The sequence below is a fragment of the Lactuca virosa genome, chromosome 8 (genome assembly GCF_052849685.1).
Source record: "Lactuca virosa cultivar CGN04683 chromosome 8, Lactuca_virosa_CGN04683_v6, whole genome shotgun sequence".
Taxonomy (NCBI): Eukaryota; Viridiplantae; Streptophyta; class Magnoliopsida; order Asterales; family Asteraceae; genus Lactuca; species Lactuca virosa.
In genome coordinates, this window is record NC_136433.1 from 365,609,413 (window position 1) to 365,629,777 (window position 20,365).

Below are 20,365 nucleotides of genomic sequence, written 5' to 3' on the forward strand. Positions count from 1 at the left end.
TTTGTCAAATTTAATGAGGTTGGGTGGTTTAATATTTATTAATTATCTTTGGGGTATTTGGTGTTATGCCTGATTGTAGTCTTGGTGTACGTTTGGGTTGTGTTTCATTATCTGGGAATTTGGAACGATGTTGTGATGGTTTATTCGTTGGAGGAAAAAGGATATGGCAGTTTGAATCAGTCTCCCCTTCAACGTGGGCAATATTTGAGGGAACGCAACCAGATACGCCGACATTTAAGGATAAAAAGTAGACTTGATATGCAATACCTTGTTTTTGAAATTTAATAATATTACTATATTATAACATGCGTTAATCGTGGGGAACGTATTAAAGAATATAAAAACATTTATATATATTGCATAATAATTATAAAGAAAGTTTATGGCTATTGTTATTATTGAAATATGAAGAAGAAACACTGAAATCGATAAATATCTATATACGTTGCAGGACCTCTTTGTAGACAACGTTTTTTATTTTATTACTTGAACGACCTTCCTCGTCACATATGAGTACCTTCAAACCTTTTTTTGCTTGTTACACAAAAAACAACTACATATAACTGACCACGGGTGAAGACATGTCTAGGCAAATATAATCCAACATTTTATAACGATTGTCCTTGACTTTTGTTAATCGTCATAGCGAAACAAACTGCTACGGGGAATTGCCTACGTTGAAAACATAATTGAATTTTTTTATCGGATCGGGTCAACTTCATGCGGGGTATATAAGTAGTCTCGTTGAAAAATCTACCAGATATGATTCGTGCTTCAATGACGTGTCTTCCAAGCCTTACGATTTGTAAACTAGTATCATTACATAGTCCTGTGGTTTGGTCGATATTACGAAGCAACATGACCGGAACACCTTTTTTTAGTATAAGTTTATGGTTGGGAATTCCGGAGGCCTTGAAAGCATTCAACACATCCGGAGAGTATACTGATTCCTCAAAAGAATCTCCTGCATCGGTCTCACATAAGGAATCTGAACTCATATATGTTTTCCCTTCATCTTTCATCAATTCTAACATGTAGTCGTTGATAGCATGAACTTCTTCATTAGTAGGGACCAAAATAGCTTTATCTTGAAAATACGATGGATCATCCAGATGGTTCTGAAAGGATGAATAAATGCAGGATACAACTGAATGAATATGGTCACCCGTAGAGGGAACGCTCACATCTTCTGGAAATTTAACTTCAACTTCACCATCATTAGGACCACCGATAGTACCTTCACCAATTTTAAGAATCCAATCAACAAATGATTTTGTCTTTTCGAAATCATTGTTTTGACAGACCTGAAGCCTCATGTTTACAGTCAAATGTAAAACTGTACATTCACGCCATAATCTTGATGAATGCAATGATGCCATAATATCTGAACGATTTCCTCTTTGTGTTAATGGAAGAATTTGTCGAAAGTCACCTCCAAATACAATGGTCTTGCCTCCAAATGGTTTATCATTGTCCAATGGAAGGATAATATCTCTAAGTGTCCCATCAACTTCTTCGAAACAATGACGATGCATCATTGGGGCTTCATCCCAAATTATAAGGCTCGCTTTGTTCAACAGGACAACTACATGGAATATTCGTGTTCAAGTTTCATCCCAAAGTTTTCGCATTTTTGTTTGTTTGGACATTTGAAGTCGGCAACGTATATGAACTGTTTAGAACTCTTTATTAGTATCATAACAATTATTAATTTTGGAAAAATTAATAGTCGTTATATGGTTTTGACTCGCAGTGAGAGAATAATATAAAACTAATTATTAATAATTTACCCTGATTAGTTATTTGTGAAAGTGGCGACCTTGATGAAATTGTTGTAGGTTGTGAATTCGGTCGTAGGACGTTATGAGATGATGAGTTTGAATGTAATTTCGGGCATTTTCGACTAACTCAACAATTAGTGGGGACGTAGAAGTTATTTTCTTCAAAAAAAAGTATGGTAAAGGTGGATGAAATGAAAATATATTAGACATTAAATATAAAATTTAACGGGAATATATTACATAAAAAGAAAATCAATAAATTATATGTATTGAACATCTAATGATAATATTAAATTAAAAATTTATTGTTTGTGATGTCCGACAGTGGTAGGCATGACGATGTTTTTTATTTGGTTTTGCCATTGTTGGTATTCATATATGCTGTATACTGTAAAATGTAAGATGAAATACATAAAGTTCTAGAGAATAGTAAATGCATAGATGGATATCATAACATACCATAAAAATGATTATACAAAGAATGAAATCAAAGGATATTGGTGAAGATAATAACAAATTAAAGTTGGTTAACAAATATAGAGATATAATTGGAAAACATGTGCCGTGATTTTATATTAAATAAAAATATGTATCAAAATAGATGAATTAAATCCTTTTTTAATAAGATTAAATTAAATGATGATTTCTAAATTGATAAGGGTAATGATTTTGAAAAGATTTAAAGATAATATTTCCTTATTAAACGATTTAATCATAACTATTTGGATTCTATATATTGAAAGCTGATAAATATGCATATAATTATTTTGGAAAGTGTTTATGATTGACGGTATAATTGGAATGATAATCTACATAAATAAGAATATAAGATTCATGAAAGAAGTTAAAATTTGTGAAGTATGTGCTCATGTTGACAATTATACCCTTGGTCATAAGGAGATTACCTTTAAACTTAAAACAAATTGACAATAATAGAATTGGTCAACATAGTTTGTTATTTAAACTTAAAACAAATTGACAATAATAAACTTGGTCAACATAGTTTGTTACGAACAATAAAAAAACATTATTGTTATAAAATCTTATTTGTGGAATAACAAAGTCAGTGGCTTAAGCCAAAGATTAAGGAGATTACATTTAAACTTAAAACAAATTGACAATAATAGACTTGGTCATTTCAACTTAAAACAAATTGACAATAATAGACTTGGTCAACATAGTTTGTTACGAACAATAAAAAAAATTATTGTTATAAAATCTTGTTCGTGGAATAACAAACTCAGTGGTTTAAGCCAAAGATTAAGGGATGAAGAAGTAACTTTTTGGCCAAAGTCTAACTGGTAAAGTCAAATATTGGGATCCTATTGCAGATTTCCAAAGTACGATGATATAATGTGTATATACGTTTAAAAAAATAGTTGAAATATAATTGTTATTAATGATAATATGGGACAACATTGAAAGTGTAATTATATTATGATCTATGTGGCAGAATTTATTGAATACATGGTCATTTAGGAGATTGTAACAAAAATGGTCCATATTATTTGTAAACATTGTTGCCTAATACATCGATATATTTCAGCACGTTGGTTTTATGCACCTTGACAGCGATTGTTGCTGTCATGATTATTGTTTTAATGAAGGAAAAAGTGTAAACCGCACATTCACCAAAAAAACAGTTTTCAATTCAGTAAAGACGGAAATCAAATAGCATTCGGCAAAGGAAGTTCGATGACAAAATGTGAATTAAGAAGAGTTACAATTAATAAATATTTTAACCCCAAAGAAAGGAAAAAATAAACCAGTTTGCATACATGATAAACATATTGAAAACACCATTTCATACATGATTCATAATATAACAACAAAAACAAATGTTATAGAGGATAATGAAACCTATTATGGATGATGGATGATGGAAGTAGGCAGCAGCAAGTGAAAGAGGATGATACCTGCAGAAACGACAAGTACAAAGTGAAAGAACATTAACATCTTTGTGATTCACCTACAAAATAGGACTGAATTGGTTCAGGGAAGATAAATTTAACACTTAATACAATTCAGATATTCAAAATTGGCTACTACATGAATTAAAAGGAATTCGTTTCAAACTTATAGATCAATTGCATAAAGAAACAATCACAATCGATGGTATTTCAGCCGGCTGAAACCCATAAATCAAAGGAAGAATAGACAGAGATGAAGCAGTCATTATACAAAATCAAGAAAGAAGACGTATGAGAAAATGACTGAATTGGTTCAAGGAAAATCAATTTAACACATAATACAATTCCGATTTTCAGAATTGGCTACTACATGGATTAAATGGAGTTCGTTTCAAATTTATAGATCAATTGCATAAAGAAACAATCACAATCGATTGTATTTCAGACGGCTGAAACCAAGAAATCAAAAGAAATAGTAATAGAACACGAACATCAATGAGAAATTAACGTTGTTTACTCGGTTTTTAAGAGAAATTGATAACATCTGATTACCGTAAATATCAAATTCCGAAAGTAGTAAGGGAGAGATGAAGGTTATTTAATTTGGAAGTAGTAACAGAACACGAACATCAATGAGTTATTTAATTTGGAAAGACGATGATACCTGCAGAACCACCAGCGATTTCTCAATCGAATTTCTGAGACGACGATAGTATAAGGGAGAGATGAAGGTTAGAACGATATATTAGATGACGATAGTGACGGTAACAAAGGCGTATTTGTAGTTCCCTTTTATTATGATGACATCAGCGGAATTGATCCAATGGTTTAAAATAATCAATGAAAAACATTGAAGGGGCCAGATTGTTTTAGGTGATGTAATTAGGTTTCTGGTTTAATATATATAGAGATAATGTTGGGCATTTGTACTATTAGCTTAACGGTTTGTATGTCTTAAAAAAATAATATTATAATATTCAATCTATTTTTAGAAACAGTAAGATTTCTTTTATAAAATAGTATATATATATATATATATATATATATATATATATATATATATATATATATATATATATATAAATTAGCCGTTTACCCGCGCTAAGCGACGGGTGCGAATAGTTTTTGGACGATGACATTTCGGTAGTTTCCTTGCGTCTATGAGATCAAACCTTAGAAATATAAAATCATTAAATATTAACCAAATTACAAAATACTAATAATTCTTTAGTTCTTACGATTCTCAAACGCTTATATATGCAGACCAAATTCCCTTAAAAAGGGTGTTACTACAGTGAAAAGTTTTTTTTTTTTTTGCAAAAAATATTTTTTTCGTAAACATATTATACTCCGATACCACAATGCATTAGTGGTTTGGTAAAAATAGATGTTATTTGGTAAAAATAAATGTTGTTGATCTATGTTTAAAATAGGGCTAATGTCATAAAAACCCTCAAATTTTCAGGGTTTTGTCGGTTTTGCCTAAAGTTGAATTTTATGTCGGTTTTTACCCTAACATTTTCCAAAAAATGATTGGTTTTACCATTTTACTGGTGATAACAGGTTACCATTATATTAACTTCGCAAAAAAAAAACCCTTCACTTTACAGTTTTTTACGTTTTTACCCTTAAGTTTATAATTTTTTTTACACTTTTACCCTATGTATTTTTTTTTCATATTATACGTATTCAAGCAGAAAAATCATATTTATATACGAAAAAAATTTAATGGTAACCTGTTATCACCGGTAAAAGGGTAAAACCGAACATTTTTTGGAAAATGTTAGGGTAAAAACGGACATAAAATTCAACTTTGGGCAAAACCGACAAAACCCTGAAAACTTGAGGGTTTTTATGACATTAACCCTATATATATATATATATATATATATATATATATATATATATATATATATATATATATATATATATATATATATATATATATGTGTGTGTGTGTGTGTGTGTGTATGGGTTTTTTTTTGTTGGATAAACCATTTAAGATGTAAAAAAAACAAATTAATATGTTTTTAGAACTACAAATACGTATTTTTATGTATTTAAAAATATATATCAATAAAAAACTTGTTCATTCATAAACATGTTTATAAAAGTATATACATATATTTTTAGAAGTGTAAATATGTATTTTGATATATGTTTTTTTTAAAGTATAAATATATTTTTAGAAGTCTAGATACATATTAATATATAAAAATGTAAAAATATGTATTTATACTTCTAAAAACTATATCTATAAAACCCATATTCATAATTCTAAAAATATTATTTATCTTTTTAAATGGTATAACCATGCAAAAACACACACACAAATAAACATATATATATATATATATATATATATATATATATATATATATATATATATATATATATATATATATATGATTAGGCCACACATTATTATCAGTTTGTTTTTTAAATTCTTCTTTTTGTTTGCACGACCTTCTATTTACAATAAGTCCATAAAAAATGAACTTGACAAACATCTTCTATGTTCTCTTTTGCGTATCCCATGCTAAGTGCAATGAAGACCAATCATATATTTCTTAAATTTGTATTTTTAATACTTACCCAAGTAATTAGATTAGAATTTGATATATGTCATCTTTTTCTTTTTCTTTTTTGGAAGACATGTGTCATATTTTCTATTAAAATCATATTAGGCTTTTATAAAAAAGAATATTACTTGTGAAATCAGATCCTATAAACTTGGTATGCTAAATTAAAATCGGTTCATTGTAAAGAAAGTTATACTTTGATAAAACACAACCATATATAAATTATAATTCTAATTTAAAGAATACGACATAATTTAAATGTTTAGTTGTAATTTAAAGAATACAATAGAATTTAATTGTTGCTAGTTTAATAGCATAAATATAATATTTATCTCCATTTTACTTTGATAAAAATAATATTTATTTATGTATTTCATAAAATATAAAATAATAAAACATTTCAAATAACTCTTATTTATTTACAGTATATTCTTGCTAAATTTTCTAGACAATAGTCAATTTATATAAAACAAGAAATACAATATGATATTATTACTAACAAAAACCAATGGGCAAGATCTTATTTCAACCTAAGGGCACATTGATAGCATGAAACTACTTATTACATACACAGGTTGCTAAGTGTATTTCTAAATCAATGTTTTATTTTTGGTCTTCAATATATTGGTTTAAATAAGAATATCTTATTTTAGGTAATGGTGTAAATACTTATTTTTACTAAAATCACAATTTATGAATAGTATTTAATTATTCATCAAGTTGCCATTTTTTACATGAAAGTCTATTTAGTTATCAGATTAAAATTAAAAAGGTTTGCATATTGGTTTGCATATTTCCTAAATACAAAAAGAAACTCAAAGCTTACACAAATTATAAATCCAAGGACTATATAAATAAACTGAAAATGAAAAAAGTATTTACATGTAGTACTAAGCATCTCATTCACAAGTAGTTGCTTTTTACTTCCATCAACAAAAGTTCCCGGCCAATTCTTTAACTATTACCAAACGTTCGTTTGCCTATCAATGCTCCTTGTGACTCGTTATACTTGTCACCCTGATGAACTGCATCATTTCATCTTTGATTATGAAAAATAAGTCCAAAAAAATGGATCATGCCAAAATTTATGTAGGTATATCTATTAATTCATTCACGGACACCAAATAGATAAGTCAAAACTCAAATTATAAACCAAATTACTTTTAAAAGTTATCAGCAGGACAAAAAGAACAATATCCCTGTTAAGCACAAAACAAAAAAAAATCATTTAAAAATCTTCAAACTAAGTACTTATACTTATCTCCTCTGTTTTGTAATTGTTGTACAAAACAAGCAAAAAATCCCACTATCAACTAATTATTTCAAAGGGAAGAACAGATAATTCTTGAATATACCAATGACAATATCTGACATATGTTTTGACCTTTCAAGTCAAAGGACACATAACTTACTTTATCAAATATGGTCTCGCTTCAAATTTTGAGCTAGAAAAAGCATTAAGCGGAATTTAAACTACTCTTTTAAAAAATAAGTTAATTTATAAATATGTCACTCACCCATTGCCACTAAGAACCTAAGGCCCCGTTTGATAGTTTTTTGTCCGGAAAAGTGTTGTCTGGGAAAGTGTTGTATGAGAAAGTTTTCTGACTGACAAAGAAACCATGTTGTTTGATTGTACATCTGATTGACTGTGTTGAATGATGAAAAATGACAATATTACCCTGATGTTCTATACTGTGACGGATGAAGTTGTCGAATAATTATAAAAACATACAAATTGTCATACAAAATCAAAATTACACAATAATCATTTAAAATCCAAATAAAATGTCGATTAGGTTGTTTTTAGTTTGTTTTTTCATTAATGTTACATCGTTATTGTTTCTAGCAATTAATTTTTTTTTATAACTCAACATGTGATTCTTGACTCGGTTTATGTCCGATAGTGGTGGGATGGATGAATTTTTTTCAAAATATATTAAGATGATGGTAGTTTTCTCCAAAAAAATAGAACTAATCCAATAAAAATGAATTAAAAAAATTAACTAAAAGAAATTAATAATCCAATAAAGTAATATTTATTAATATATAAATATTATATATTTATAAATAATATTTTTAATATATAATAATCCAATAAAAAAAGAATTAATCCATTAAAAAGAAATAAAAAAATAATTATTTAAAAGAAATTAATAATCTAATAAAAAATATTAATTAATACATAAATATTATATATTAAAAATAATATTTATTAATATATAATAATTCAATAAAAAAGAAATTAAAAAAATATTAAAAAGAAATTAATAATGCAAGAAAGAAAGAGACGGAGTTTGGGGCACAATTGTCTTTCCAGCCTTTTCAGCCAGAAAAATATGGTTTTTGAGCTTTCTGGGAAAGACATATCTTATCGGGAAAGTCCCATTTTTTTGTGCATATCAAACAGTCTTTCCGGTCCATTCAGCAAGAAAGATCTGTTTGGACCTGAAAAGATGTCTATCAAACGGGACCTAACTGTGCATCAAAGGCATTCCAATATCATTACAAAATATCCACCAACTTGTCCCGTATGTAGAATTAAGTGATAATATTACCAACTGAGAAAAGAGGCACTTATTCCTAAGAATAAAAAACCAAATAATCAAAAGCTACCTGTTTTCACAAACTCAACAATGAGTCGGTGATCTATATGGAGTTTTAAATGTTAAAATAATTAATCCCACATTACACATTACATAAAGCAAACTTAATGCCAACATGTAATTCAGTTTTAGTCATAACACAAGCGATTTACCTTACTCTCATAAGCACACATGGGCAATTCCCAAATCCATGACTTTCTTTGGCAGCTTTGTATCAAAGAGCTTTTAACTATCATATTATTTCTAATACTCAATCTATATTATAAAAGTGAAGTTGCCCCTATCCTACACACAATAGCTGATTTACAATAACCCGTAGCCAATTAAATGATAAAGGCACATTCTTTGTTACCTAACCACAATCAAAACTTGGAGAAAGATATAATATTATTCAAGAAATATTGGTATTTACCTAACTGGTAGCACAAACATCACTTCCACATCATTGTTCTTTACAAACCCATACCCTTTTTTCCTCCCATCATTTCATCAGTACACAATGCATACACAAAGTTCATTTCATACATGCAAGTACCTCAGGAGCAAGGTACTTATAATGATCACAACCTTCGATAAATATAGAAGGATGCAATTAATAGATGTTAGAAACAAAGTTCTTTTCATATATTATTTAAAAATAATTAAAACAAGAACACATATAAACGAACTCACATTATTGATCAATTTTGGCGGATTAGGATGTTGTGCTTCAGTAGACACTGTAACTCATCAAAAACCCACAAATTGTAAAAGCTAAATAATGAGTTTTTCCCAAGTAAACATGATATTTTTAAATAAAATCAAACACTAATCTATAAACACACGAAAAAAAGATTTCAGAAACTGAAGCTTTTTTTTCGAACATCAGCAGAACTATAGCAGAACTATGAAGATCTAGGGTTTTAGCAGTGATGGTGTTTTGCAGCATCGGTGGTTTAGATCTCTAGGGTTTAAGCAACATGGATGGTGGTTGTAGTGACATAAGAACATGGTTTGGCATGTGGAATTAAAGTTTGCACAATGAACATGGTGATTTGGGTGTTCAAGAGATGTATTGATTGTATATGGTGTTACACAAAAAGGATCTAGATCTAGACTACATAAATAACACACACTTACACACTCACTTTTACATCTCTCAAGCACACCTCTACAAGTGGTATGAACCCACCTTATATAGAGGTATTTACATGTCTCTCTCTCACTCTCTATCTCTCATGAGTCAAAAGGCTAATACACCACATGCAAGTGGGTTTTACAAAACTCAAACATTACAAAGTCATTCATGGAAAACTTTGCACCCCAACATTCTCCCCCTCAAAGTTAGGAATGAATGACCCAGTTCAATTCTTCCAAAATCAAGCAACTATGGGATCCGAGCCTCAAAGGTGACACATGTCGAAACGAACTTCAATCTTCAATTCTTCCATGATTCTTCAATTTGGGCTCTAGGATGTGAGACCATACAAACCAAGCATCAACGAATGATCAAGAGCTTCTCAAACTCCAAATTGATCACCAAAAGTTGAGCATAAAGAACACCCCAAAAATCTTCAATAAAACCAAACCCATTTCGATTACAGCACTTCCGAACTTCCAATTTCATCATTTCGTAAGCTTCAAAAATTAAGATCACTTCGGTCTTCAAATCTGTGTAATATGAAAAATTCAAGTTCGAATTTCCATATAAAACTTCTCCCCCTTTTTATAATCGAAATTTGATTATAAAACTCCCAAGGAAAAAGAACGTGCTCTATTCGGAATTTTTCGTGTCAAAACTCCCCCTTAACATGTGGCATAAACATTGTGCTTCAATCTGGAAAATCCAAAATATAATCAATTTTTAGCTTCGTTCACGGATCGCCTTTGACAAAATTTATCAAAATTGGGTAGAAATTATCAATATCAAAATTCTGCAGTGACCCGGTGCGCCCAAAACAGCAAAATATGCAAAACTCTCTCCCTTTTCCAAAGCTGGGTAGAAAGCGTCAATTTGCACAAACTGCAGGAGCTTAAAATGCATTTTATTCAATTTTCAGCAAAAACAATCCTTTTTCGAATTTGGGTATGAACCGCCAAACATTCGAAGCCTCAGGGACTATTTTCGAAAATTCTGCCATTTGTGTTCCAAACATACGAAGAGTTGTCCAAACATTCGAAAATTCAGAAAATTTTCGAATTTGGGTGAAAAGTGTCAAACATTCGAAACTTCAATTAATTGTTGAGGTTGCCAAATATTCGAAAGTTTAGGGGCTGAATTATAAAATTCTGCTTTTTGACCAAAACATTCGAAATTTTGATGATTCATACGAAGCCTTTTTCCATTTGTCAACCATTCGAAACTTGAGGGACTATATTCGAAAATTTTCCTTTTCCATTCCAAACATATGAAATTTTGCAACTCTTCGTACGAAATTATCTCCTCTTCATACGAAAATTTTCCCAAACACACGAATTCGAAGGCATTCGAAGCCTCTTAATGAACAGTAACCTCTTAATCATCCAACCTCTGAATCGAATTAACTCACTTCGTACATTCAACCCAAAATCAAATTTTCGTTCTTACAGTTTTTTTTTTTTTTTTTTTTTTCAACAGGCATACTTCGAATCGATCAACCCCAAAATCAATAATCGTCCAGGAACCCTTCGAATCTAAAATCCATTTGCTAGATCCATCAAACAACAATCTTTCCAAATTTCCAGTCCAACCATTCGAATTCCAACCCAATCGATCATTTGTTCTAACCCAAAACCACCCTTTGTTCTTAAAGTCACAGATTTGTTATGAAGCATCGATCAATCATTCAAAATACTCAAAATCAACGATTGTTGTTTTAAACCCAATCAATAAAATCATCGACTCCAAAATACCCAGATCGTCGACTCTTGACAATGATCCCATCTCTTCGACCATCAAACCACGATCCCAAAACAATACCAAATCAGCCTTCGCTTGTATCATTCAAACTAAATCACAATTTTGACTGCCTTCCTCTTCAATCACTTCATCCCTTGAACATTGAAATCAAATCCCAGCACATCTCGTTCAAGAAACAAATACGAACGAACACAGTGTTCGTTCATCATGAACATACACCCATTTAATTCCAAATTCGAACTTAAACCCAAATTAAGCTAGATTTCGACTCTTACAGCCTCAAAACAACTTGTAACTATCAATTTCATCATACGATTTCACCGATTCATCTCTTGAATCCCAACTTTTTCACAGTTTGATTTTTTAAAGTCAAAGAACATAAACACGAAATTGATGATTCAAATGACCAATTTTGGATCAAAAAGTGATTTTATCACTGTTCTTCATCACATTCATGAAATCAATTTCTTCATATGCATGAAATCACAATTCTTTCTTCCCTGTAGATGCGAATCATCTATCAACCACAACAACTCAAATCGAAATAATCAAAGAACCTCACATCAACATCGACTCCGATTCATGAACCCTTCGTTTCTTGACCTCAAGATCTGTTCGTAACTATCAATTTCAGTGATGAAGAACCAAAGCCGACATTGACCAATCGTGAAATTGTATCGACATAAACATGTTTGACTTTTAATTTCAAACAGATCCAGATCGACACACAAATCGAATGACTATCATATGAAATCGTGAACTCAAAACGATTCAATCATCAATCCCTTGCTTTGTAACAAATCAACGATACAATTTCATTTAAGATCGATCGAATAAAAAATATTAAGAACAAGATGAAGAACTCAAGAACAATCGATTTCAAAATTCATTCTGATTACGACTAAATCGATAAACAGAATACTTGCGAAATATGAAACCCAAGAACTCCGATTACAAAGAGGTCCATGAATGTACAACATGTTTATGCGTATGGTGCTGAACAAACGACTGAGAGTGAATCAATAGATTTATGGACTCAACCAAAATCAATGAGTTTATCATATCAAGGTAACGAAATGGGCTCAACTCTAGAATGAACAGTAAGATCATTATTTTGGGCTTGAAAGTTAGAGCATGAACAGTAACGACGAACGTTTAAAGTTTGGGCTCGATATTTTTAGATCAAAAGAACAATAACGAAATTTATTTTAGGCTTGATAAAAAAAATTTATTGGATCATCAATGGGGGTTTTCAAGAAAAATTTCATCCAATGAGTCAAACGATCATAAATCAAGAACGCAACGCACGAATTCAATGAAATTAAGAGAGATCATAGAAAGAGACTCACCAAAAATTGCTTCAATTGCGACAAAAGTTGCCAAACCGAGAATCGTTCTTCAAAAATCACCTTGATCTTGAAGACCCGCTCTGATACCAATTGTAGTGACATAAGAACATGGTTTGGCATGCGGAATTAAAGTTTGCACAATGAACATGGTGATTTGGGTGTTCAAGAGATGTATTGATTGTATATGGTGTTACACAAAAAGGATCTAGATCTAGACTACATAAATAACACACACTTACACACTCACTTTTACATCTCTCAAGCACACCTCTACAAGTGGTATGAACCCACCTTATATAGAGGTGTTTACATGTCTCTCTCTCACTCTCTATCTCTCATGAGTCAAAAGGCTAATACACCACATGCAAGTGGGTTTTACAAAAGTCAAACATTACAAAGTCATTCATGGAAAACTTTGCACCCCAACAGTGGTCCGTTTGAATGTTGGTGGTTCGATGGTGGCAGGGGTAGACGGTGGTGGTGATTAGAGTTTTTTAACTGAGAGATCTTAGTCTTCAAGTGGACTCCATCAAATTCCTATTTAAGTTGATTCTTACCAACTCTCTATCAGGATGGGAAGCACCACATATGGCGGCAACATTGGAAGCAGTGGTGGCCTGTTGTAGGTTTATCTTTTTGGGGTCTAAAGTATGGTTTATACTTTGATTTTATAGGCATTTGTAGTTTTCGGTCTAGGGACAAAAACAGTCTTGGGTTTAATTGTAGTTTGGACCGAAATCACATGTGATTTCGGTCTAGGTATTGGGTTTTGGGCTTGGGATTTAGTCCATATGTATAAATAGGGTGGAAGAGGCATGTTTTAGGAAGAATTTGAGAGGGTGCGATGTTTTTGGGGCTGCCATTGTAGAAGGGAGCGTGTTCTAGTGAGAGAAAAAAGAGAGAACGTGTTGTGTGTGTGTGAATCATTGTGTACTCGGATCATCAATCAAATCATTGTGTACATTGAAGATTCAACTTGTTCTTCTTCTTCTTCTTCTCCATACGTCAAGCGATTTTGGGGACTTACAAGTGGTATCAGAGCTTGGATCGTATTAATTAAATTGGCAAGATTTTGAACGTTTTTGATCTTTTTCTTGAAGGTTTTTGCGTTTTTTATTTGTTTTTGAAGAAATATTGGGTGTTTGTTCTTCGTGTTCTTCATAAATTTGAGTTTTAGATCGAATTTTGCGTCAAAAAGGTGAAAAAACGTGTTTTTTGGTCGGAATCTACGAGGGTGAGTGGCATTTCCGAAGCGTTTACAGCCAAAAGCAAGGTTTAGTGTGGGCGGGGTGCGAAGGTTCTCGGTGGAGCGTCTCAGACGTTTTCGGCTCGGTGGGTTTTTGGTGCGCAGTCTCGCACGTGCTCGGTCGTTGCATTTTCGGTCAGCAACTCTTTTCGGTCAGCGGGTGCGAGCCTTTTTGGTCTGATCAAGAGGCTTAACATTTTCGGTCTAAATTTCGGATTTTTGACATTTTTGGCCCCAAAATCAATTTTTCGAATTTTGAAGTTTCGTTTTCGACATAAAGCTTTGACTTTCGATTTTTGACTTACTAGTTTGACTTTTGACCTAAAAAATTTGACTTTGATTTTCAAGTTTGACCTTTGACTTTAAACTTTGACTTTCTCGTTTAACTTTCAAGTTTTCATGTTTGGCTTTTCAGTTTGACTTTCAAGTCTAACTTTTCAAGTTTGACTTTGAAGTTTGACTTTTAAGTTTGACTTTTTAAAATTGACTTTTAAGGTTGACTTTCGATGTTTCAAGTCAAAGGGCATTTTTGATAAACAATGAGTTCCTCAAGCACCAAGGTCAATGAAGTTTCATGTTCTTAGTCTTGTGAAGCTACGATTAGACAAAATTGCCAAAATGGTCCCTATGTTATGCATTTTTTGGGGTTTTAGTCAAAACCTCGACTTTTTTGGCTTCGTGGTCCTCTTGAGCTAGTTTCGTTGTGTTTTTGGTCCTTCGGAAAACTGAAAAGACTAAAATGCCCTTTCTGATATGCATTTTATGTTTTTTCATTTTAATTTAAAGGAAAAAAAATATTTAATTATTTGGGCCCACACACACACACACACACACACACACACACATATATATATATATATATATATATATATATATATATATATATATATATATATATATATATATATATCAAACACACAGATCCATTAGGATCATTTGGAGGTTTCAGATGAACTCATTCATCCTCTATCTTTACTCTCTCAAACTTCCCAAATCTCCAAATTCATGACTGATCAGCTCTTCAAAACAAACCTCAATCTTCAGACTTCACTTATGGATCGTCGTTGTCCACCAGACACCCACCAAAGCTAGATTGTCGCCGTTCATCAAAGCTATGATCTACTCGAATTACGTGCAACAATGAGGACATCACCATTATTACCTTTTAGAGAATAGAGCTCACAGGTTCAAATTACCCCAAGTTTTCTTCTTTGAAATCACTTCAAAGACTCGTCCTTGCTAACAACAGTCTCATTGGAACGATTCCCGAAGAGCTTACTGTTCTTCCTGCTCTTACGAAATTAGACCTCGCCAACAACAATCTCTCTAGCAAAATTCCAGTTTTAAAGAGTAATTTAGATCTAAACATAGCTGGGAATCCTAATATTGGAAATGTAATCGCCAATTCCATCCCTCTCTTCGCGTTCAATAAAATCATTCCAGGAATACCAAATTCCTAAATTCCCAAACCCCTAAATCAATTATAAGAAGATCAAATCCTGGAGACTTGCAGTTGTTCTAATTCCGAAAATGGAATCCTGGGGACTTGCATCCTATAACACAAAAGGATAACGAAAGCTTATCATCCTACAAACAACTTCTGAAAGAAAGTTGCACTTCTAGGAGGCTATCGGAGGGTGTAATAGTGATTAATTCCAAAAACACAGGACCATGTTTAATTTGTAAGATTGTCAGAAATGGACCTTATTGACCTTCAAGAACAGATGAAGCATTTACAACCAAATTGATATAGAAGAACGAACAACTTGAAGAATTGAAACACCGGGAAAAATCTTTTTGTTCAGCTATAGAGACAATAAATGAGGAATTGCAAGAAGCTCTTTGAGAACTCTTTTTGTGCTGTTGTAACAGTTTTGATAGAGATGAATAAGTATCATCAGAGTGAGAGGGATGTGCTATGTTAAAAAAAATTCTCATGAAGAACATGTTCTGCATTTATTTTTGTTAAGTTTGTAAACAAATTATTTAAGTGAAGAATTGAAGATCCAATTTCTTAGATGGATTTTTTATGGTGTAGGTCCGGACATAACGACAGAGAGAGAGAGAGAGAGAGAGAGAGAGAGAGAGAGAGAGAGAGAAGGTGGGCCCCTTCTTATTTTTTTAATTATTAAAATAAATAAATTAGTATTAGATTTAAGAAAAAATGAAAGAAAAATGAAAAATAAATACCCCAAGGGTATTACAGTCATCTCACTATTCACAGGGACCAAAAACACAACAAAACTAGCTCAAAAGGACCACGAAGCCAAAAAAAGTCGGGGTTTGGACTAAAACCCCAAAAAAAATGCATACCACAGGGACCATTTTTGCAATTTTGTCCTACGATTAATCTTCTTCGTGATCAAATTGATATATTACGTAGAGACAATAAGGAACTTAGGTATGAAGGATATACTCTTAGGAAGGCCCAAAAACCCTTAAAAGAACAACTCGAGGCCAAGACAAAGGAATTTAGAAAACTTCAAGAAGAATACAGTAACAAATGTGAGAATTATGACTATGTTAAGAGACAGCTTGCTAGCTTAACTGCTGAACTTGATGCATTCAAAGCTAAATATAAAGATGTTGAATTTAACTTTAAAAAGTTTGACGCGTCAAGTGAGGTTGTTGCATCCATGAGTGAAAAACAATTAAAATTTAAAGATAATCAATCTAAGGGTCTAGGGTATGGTAGTGTTCCTCCTCCTTTTAACCATACTTACACCAACATCCCTTTTACTAAAGAAGAAATAGACAGAGAAGCACATTTCAGTATGGCAAACCTGCTGTGGTTGTGCCAAAAATAGCTCTAAGATAAAGGATATTAATGATTCTACTTCATGTGCAGGTAAAGTAGTAGAATATGAGAACAAGGAGAACAGAAACAATTCTAGTTCTGTTGATACTACTAATTGTCAAACAAATGTCTCCTTGAACTCTGAATCTGTTGCTTCTAATCAACCTGCTATTGGTAAATACAGGCCACCAAAACAAGTGAAACAGACAGCTTGTTGTATGTATGCATGTGGGAACAATCAGAAACAAGGCAATGGCACGCCACCAGGGGCAGGAAGAAACAACTGCTACATGAAGAAACAAACATGTTTTCACTGTGGAACATGTAACACCCGGGTTTCGGGGCTAAGCATTTTTAGACGATGTAATAGTCTAGGTCAACTATTGTAACTCTTTTTGATGTAATAAAGATGAAATGTTTAAATACTATGTGAATTATGTGTATTTGTGTGCTTAATATTTAATTATAAATGTATAATTAATAAATAATAAAAATAAGCGTCAAAATTAAAGTGTGAGATAATCCCGATATCTTTACATAAAGTTGTAGTGGTCGAAACAAGGATTCCGGAGATATAAAGAACGCCGAAATCCGAGTTATAACGAAGAAGTTATGACCCGTCGAAGTTTCACGACCGAACCGGCACGACACCGGGAAGCGTGAATAGTGAATTTACGATAGATCGAGTTTAAGCCTTAGCGATCTAAACGAAAGTCGTAGAAAACGTTAAACCGAGAGCGTCCATAAAAAGAACGCCCAAATATGACTTCGTATGAAGAAGTTATGATTTTTCGAAGTATCGGCTTAGTAGTGTACAACCCGAAGTTCGAATATTAGATCGAGCGTTTTTTAGCCGACACAACCTAAACAAGAATCGAAGATCTCGTTAATAGTAGCACAACGATAAAAAGACAGACGAAAACGGACGTCGGATGAAGAAGTTATGAATTTTTAACGGACCAATCCTGTCCCGGCCTGTTAAAAATATAACTTTTAAAATAAATTCAAAATTAGCCAACGGAGTCTAAACGAAAGTTATAGAGTGCGTTCCTGCCTAAGCGTGGATATAAAGAACGTCGAAAACAGAGCTCGTATGCGAAAGATACGAATTTTTAAAGTTTAGACTCGAATTTGCGAAATTTGTTGCTCGATTGATGACATGGCATAATCTGGACCGTCGCTTGCTGATCACGGCTCGCTTCGGATGAAGGACACGTTGCCCTCGCATACGCCCCGCGTCCGAAGCTGGGTACGCCCGGCGTACTCGATCTTGTCCGGTTCCGAGAGTGGGTGCGAGACAGCTGGCTTCGGCTGGCAATCTTATCCGAGGACTACGCCCCGCGTAACCTCCCTACGCCCAGCATAACCGAGAGGCTTCGCCCCTATAAATACCTGCGAGGGTCTCCGGGTTTTTCACACCATTTTCTTTCTCTCTCTAAATCACTTTCTCTCTCTAAGGGTTTTAACCCTCCCCTAAGCCTAAGTGAACCCCTAGCACCTGAAGGAAGCCCCGAGGCTCCCGGAGTCCCGAGAAAAAAAGTCTTTCGGTTTCGGAAACGCTGCTCCGAGCAAAGCCCGGTTTTTAATAAAACCCGCTGTAAGTGAGCTACGACTATGCAATTTTTAATATAACTTTTAAATAATTATAGTAATGTTATTAGGTCCTTAAAATAATTATTTGGGCTATTATTATGAGTTATATTGAGTGTTATTTAACGCTTATATAATAATAATAGCCAGACTATTAATTAGTCGCGGTTAACGTTAAAACTAAACTCTAGTGGTATTAATACTAGGTTTTGATCAAGGAAAAATTGTTTTGAGATAACGAAGTGCTGTTCGAGTACCGAGTCACCACCTAATCAGGTGAGTGCATAGTTACTTTCATCTTACATATAAATATGAAGTATTTAATATAAATTACGTGCTATGTGTGCATATTTTCTGAATACTTGCTGTCTATGCTGGGTGAAATATTTTTATGCACGTTTTAAATTATTTAAATTGTATATGTATTTTATATCTACAAAACGTGTTGGGTAAAACATGGGTAGATGTAATAGTTGCTGTGTGACAAAATAAAATAATGAGAGGCCTCGATATAGATGTTTTGATGATCCAGTCATCTAGTGGAGTATAGATGAAGACCACAGACTTTTCTAGACAGTCCAGTGGAACGCTAGCAGGCTCGCCACCTGTAGGTGTTTATTTGAACTGTGTGTTTATTTGATCTGTTTGAAGTACTCCATCCCCCACATGGTTGCCTTAATTGACATGCATTGCTGAGGAACCCCCGAAGCATGTATCGTCACCCCGATGAAAATCCTTAGACTAGGTCCCTTGTGTTAGATGTTTTAGGGACGTAAAGTGAGGATAACGGGAATGGGTAATCGGGTTTGTTTGGTTTGATAAAGTTAATAAACTTATTTATTGTAGGTTGAAAACCCTATGTGCTCACCAGGCTCCCAAGCCTGACCCACTCAGTTTCTTGTATTACAGGTAGTGGCGCATTAGCATAGATGTGATGTCTTGGGATGAGAGATTAAGGGATTTTAGGCCTGTAAATACGGAATAATATAGTAAGGCCTATGCTGTATTGTTTATGCTTATGATCTGTATCGAACATGACATCCCGAGTCTTTTTAATGAAATACATTTCTATGGAAATGCTTTTGATAAATCTTTATCATATTTTGTTTTGGGACAAATTCCGCAACACTTTTATTTAAAATGATACTCTGATTTTCAAACAAAGCATAAACAAAATCGGTCTTTTCTGGCCGTGAAAATGGGGATGTTACAGTTGGTATCAGAGCATTAGTTTAGGCGAACAAGGAATTTGTAGGATTTCTAGACTTAAACATAGAATGCTAAGCGACGATCGTGAGTTGTGAGCACTAGCTTATTTTACGAATTATGCCTAAAATGCTTTTATGTGCTAAATGCTTTGTGCCTGATATGCTGTTATTTGTTCGGATCTATGGTCTGTTGCCGACCGGATCTGGAAACCTTATGTGTTTAGGATTCTAAACGTACGACTACGATATTAGAACTAACATGTAAATGTTTCGGAGTGATAAGGATGATTTAAACGACTATCCTAAATAAAGATCTAAATTCACCTTATTCGGTGTATAGATCAAAATGGCAAGAACCCACAGTGGAGCCGGGAATGCAAATGGGAACAGAAACCAACCCCCAGTGATTGAGAAAATA

At 32.8% G+C, this 20,365-nt stretch overlaps 1 protein-coding gene across 1 annotated transcript; it reads right to left on the reverse strand.

Moving 5' to 3' along the window:
• Window positions 1–608: 608 nt before the first annotated feature.
• On the reverse strand, window positions 609–1,538 carry LOC145131912 (uncharacterized). The gene has a single exon (XM_079066554.1). The coding sequence runs from the start codon at window positions 1,536–1,538 to the stop codon at window positions 609–611; it is 930 nt and encodes a 309-aa protein (XP_078922680.1).
• Window positions 1,539–20,365: the final 18,827 nt, after the last annotated feature.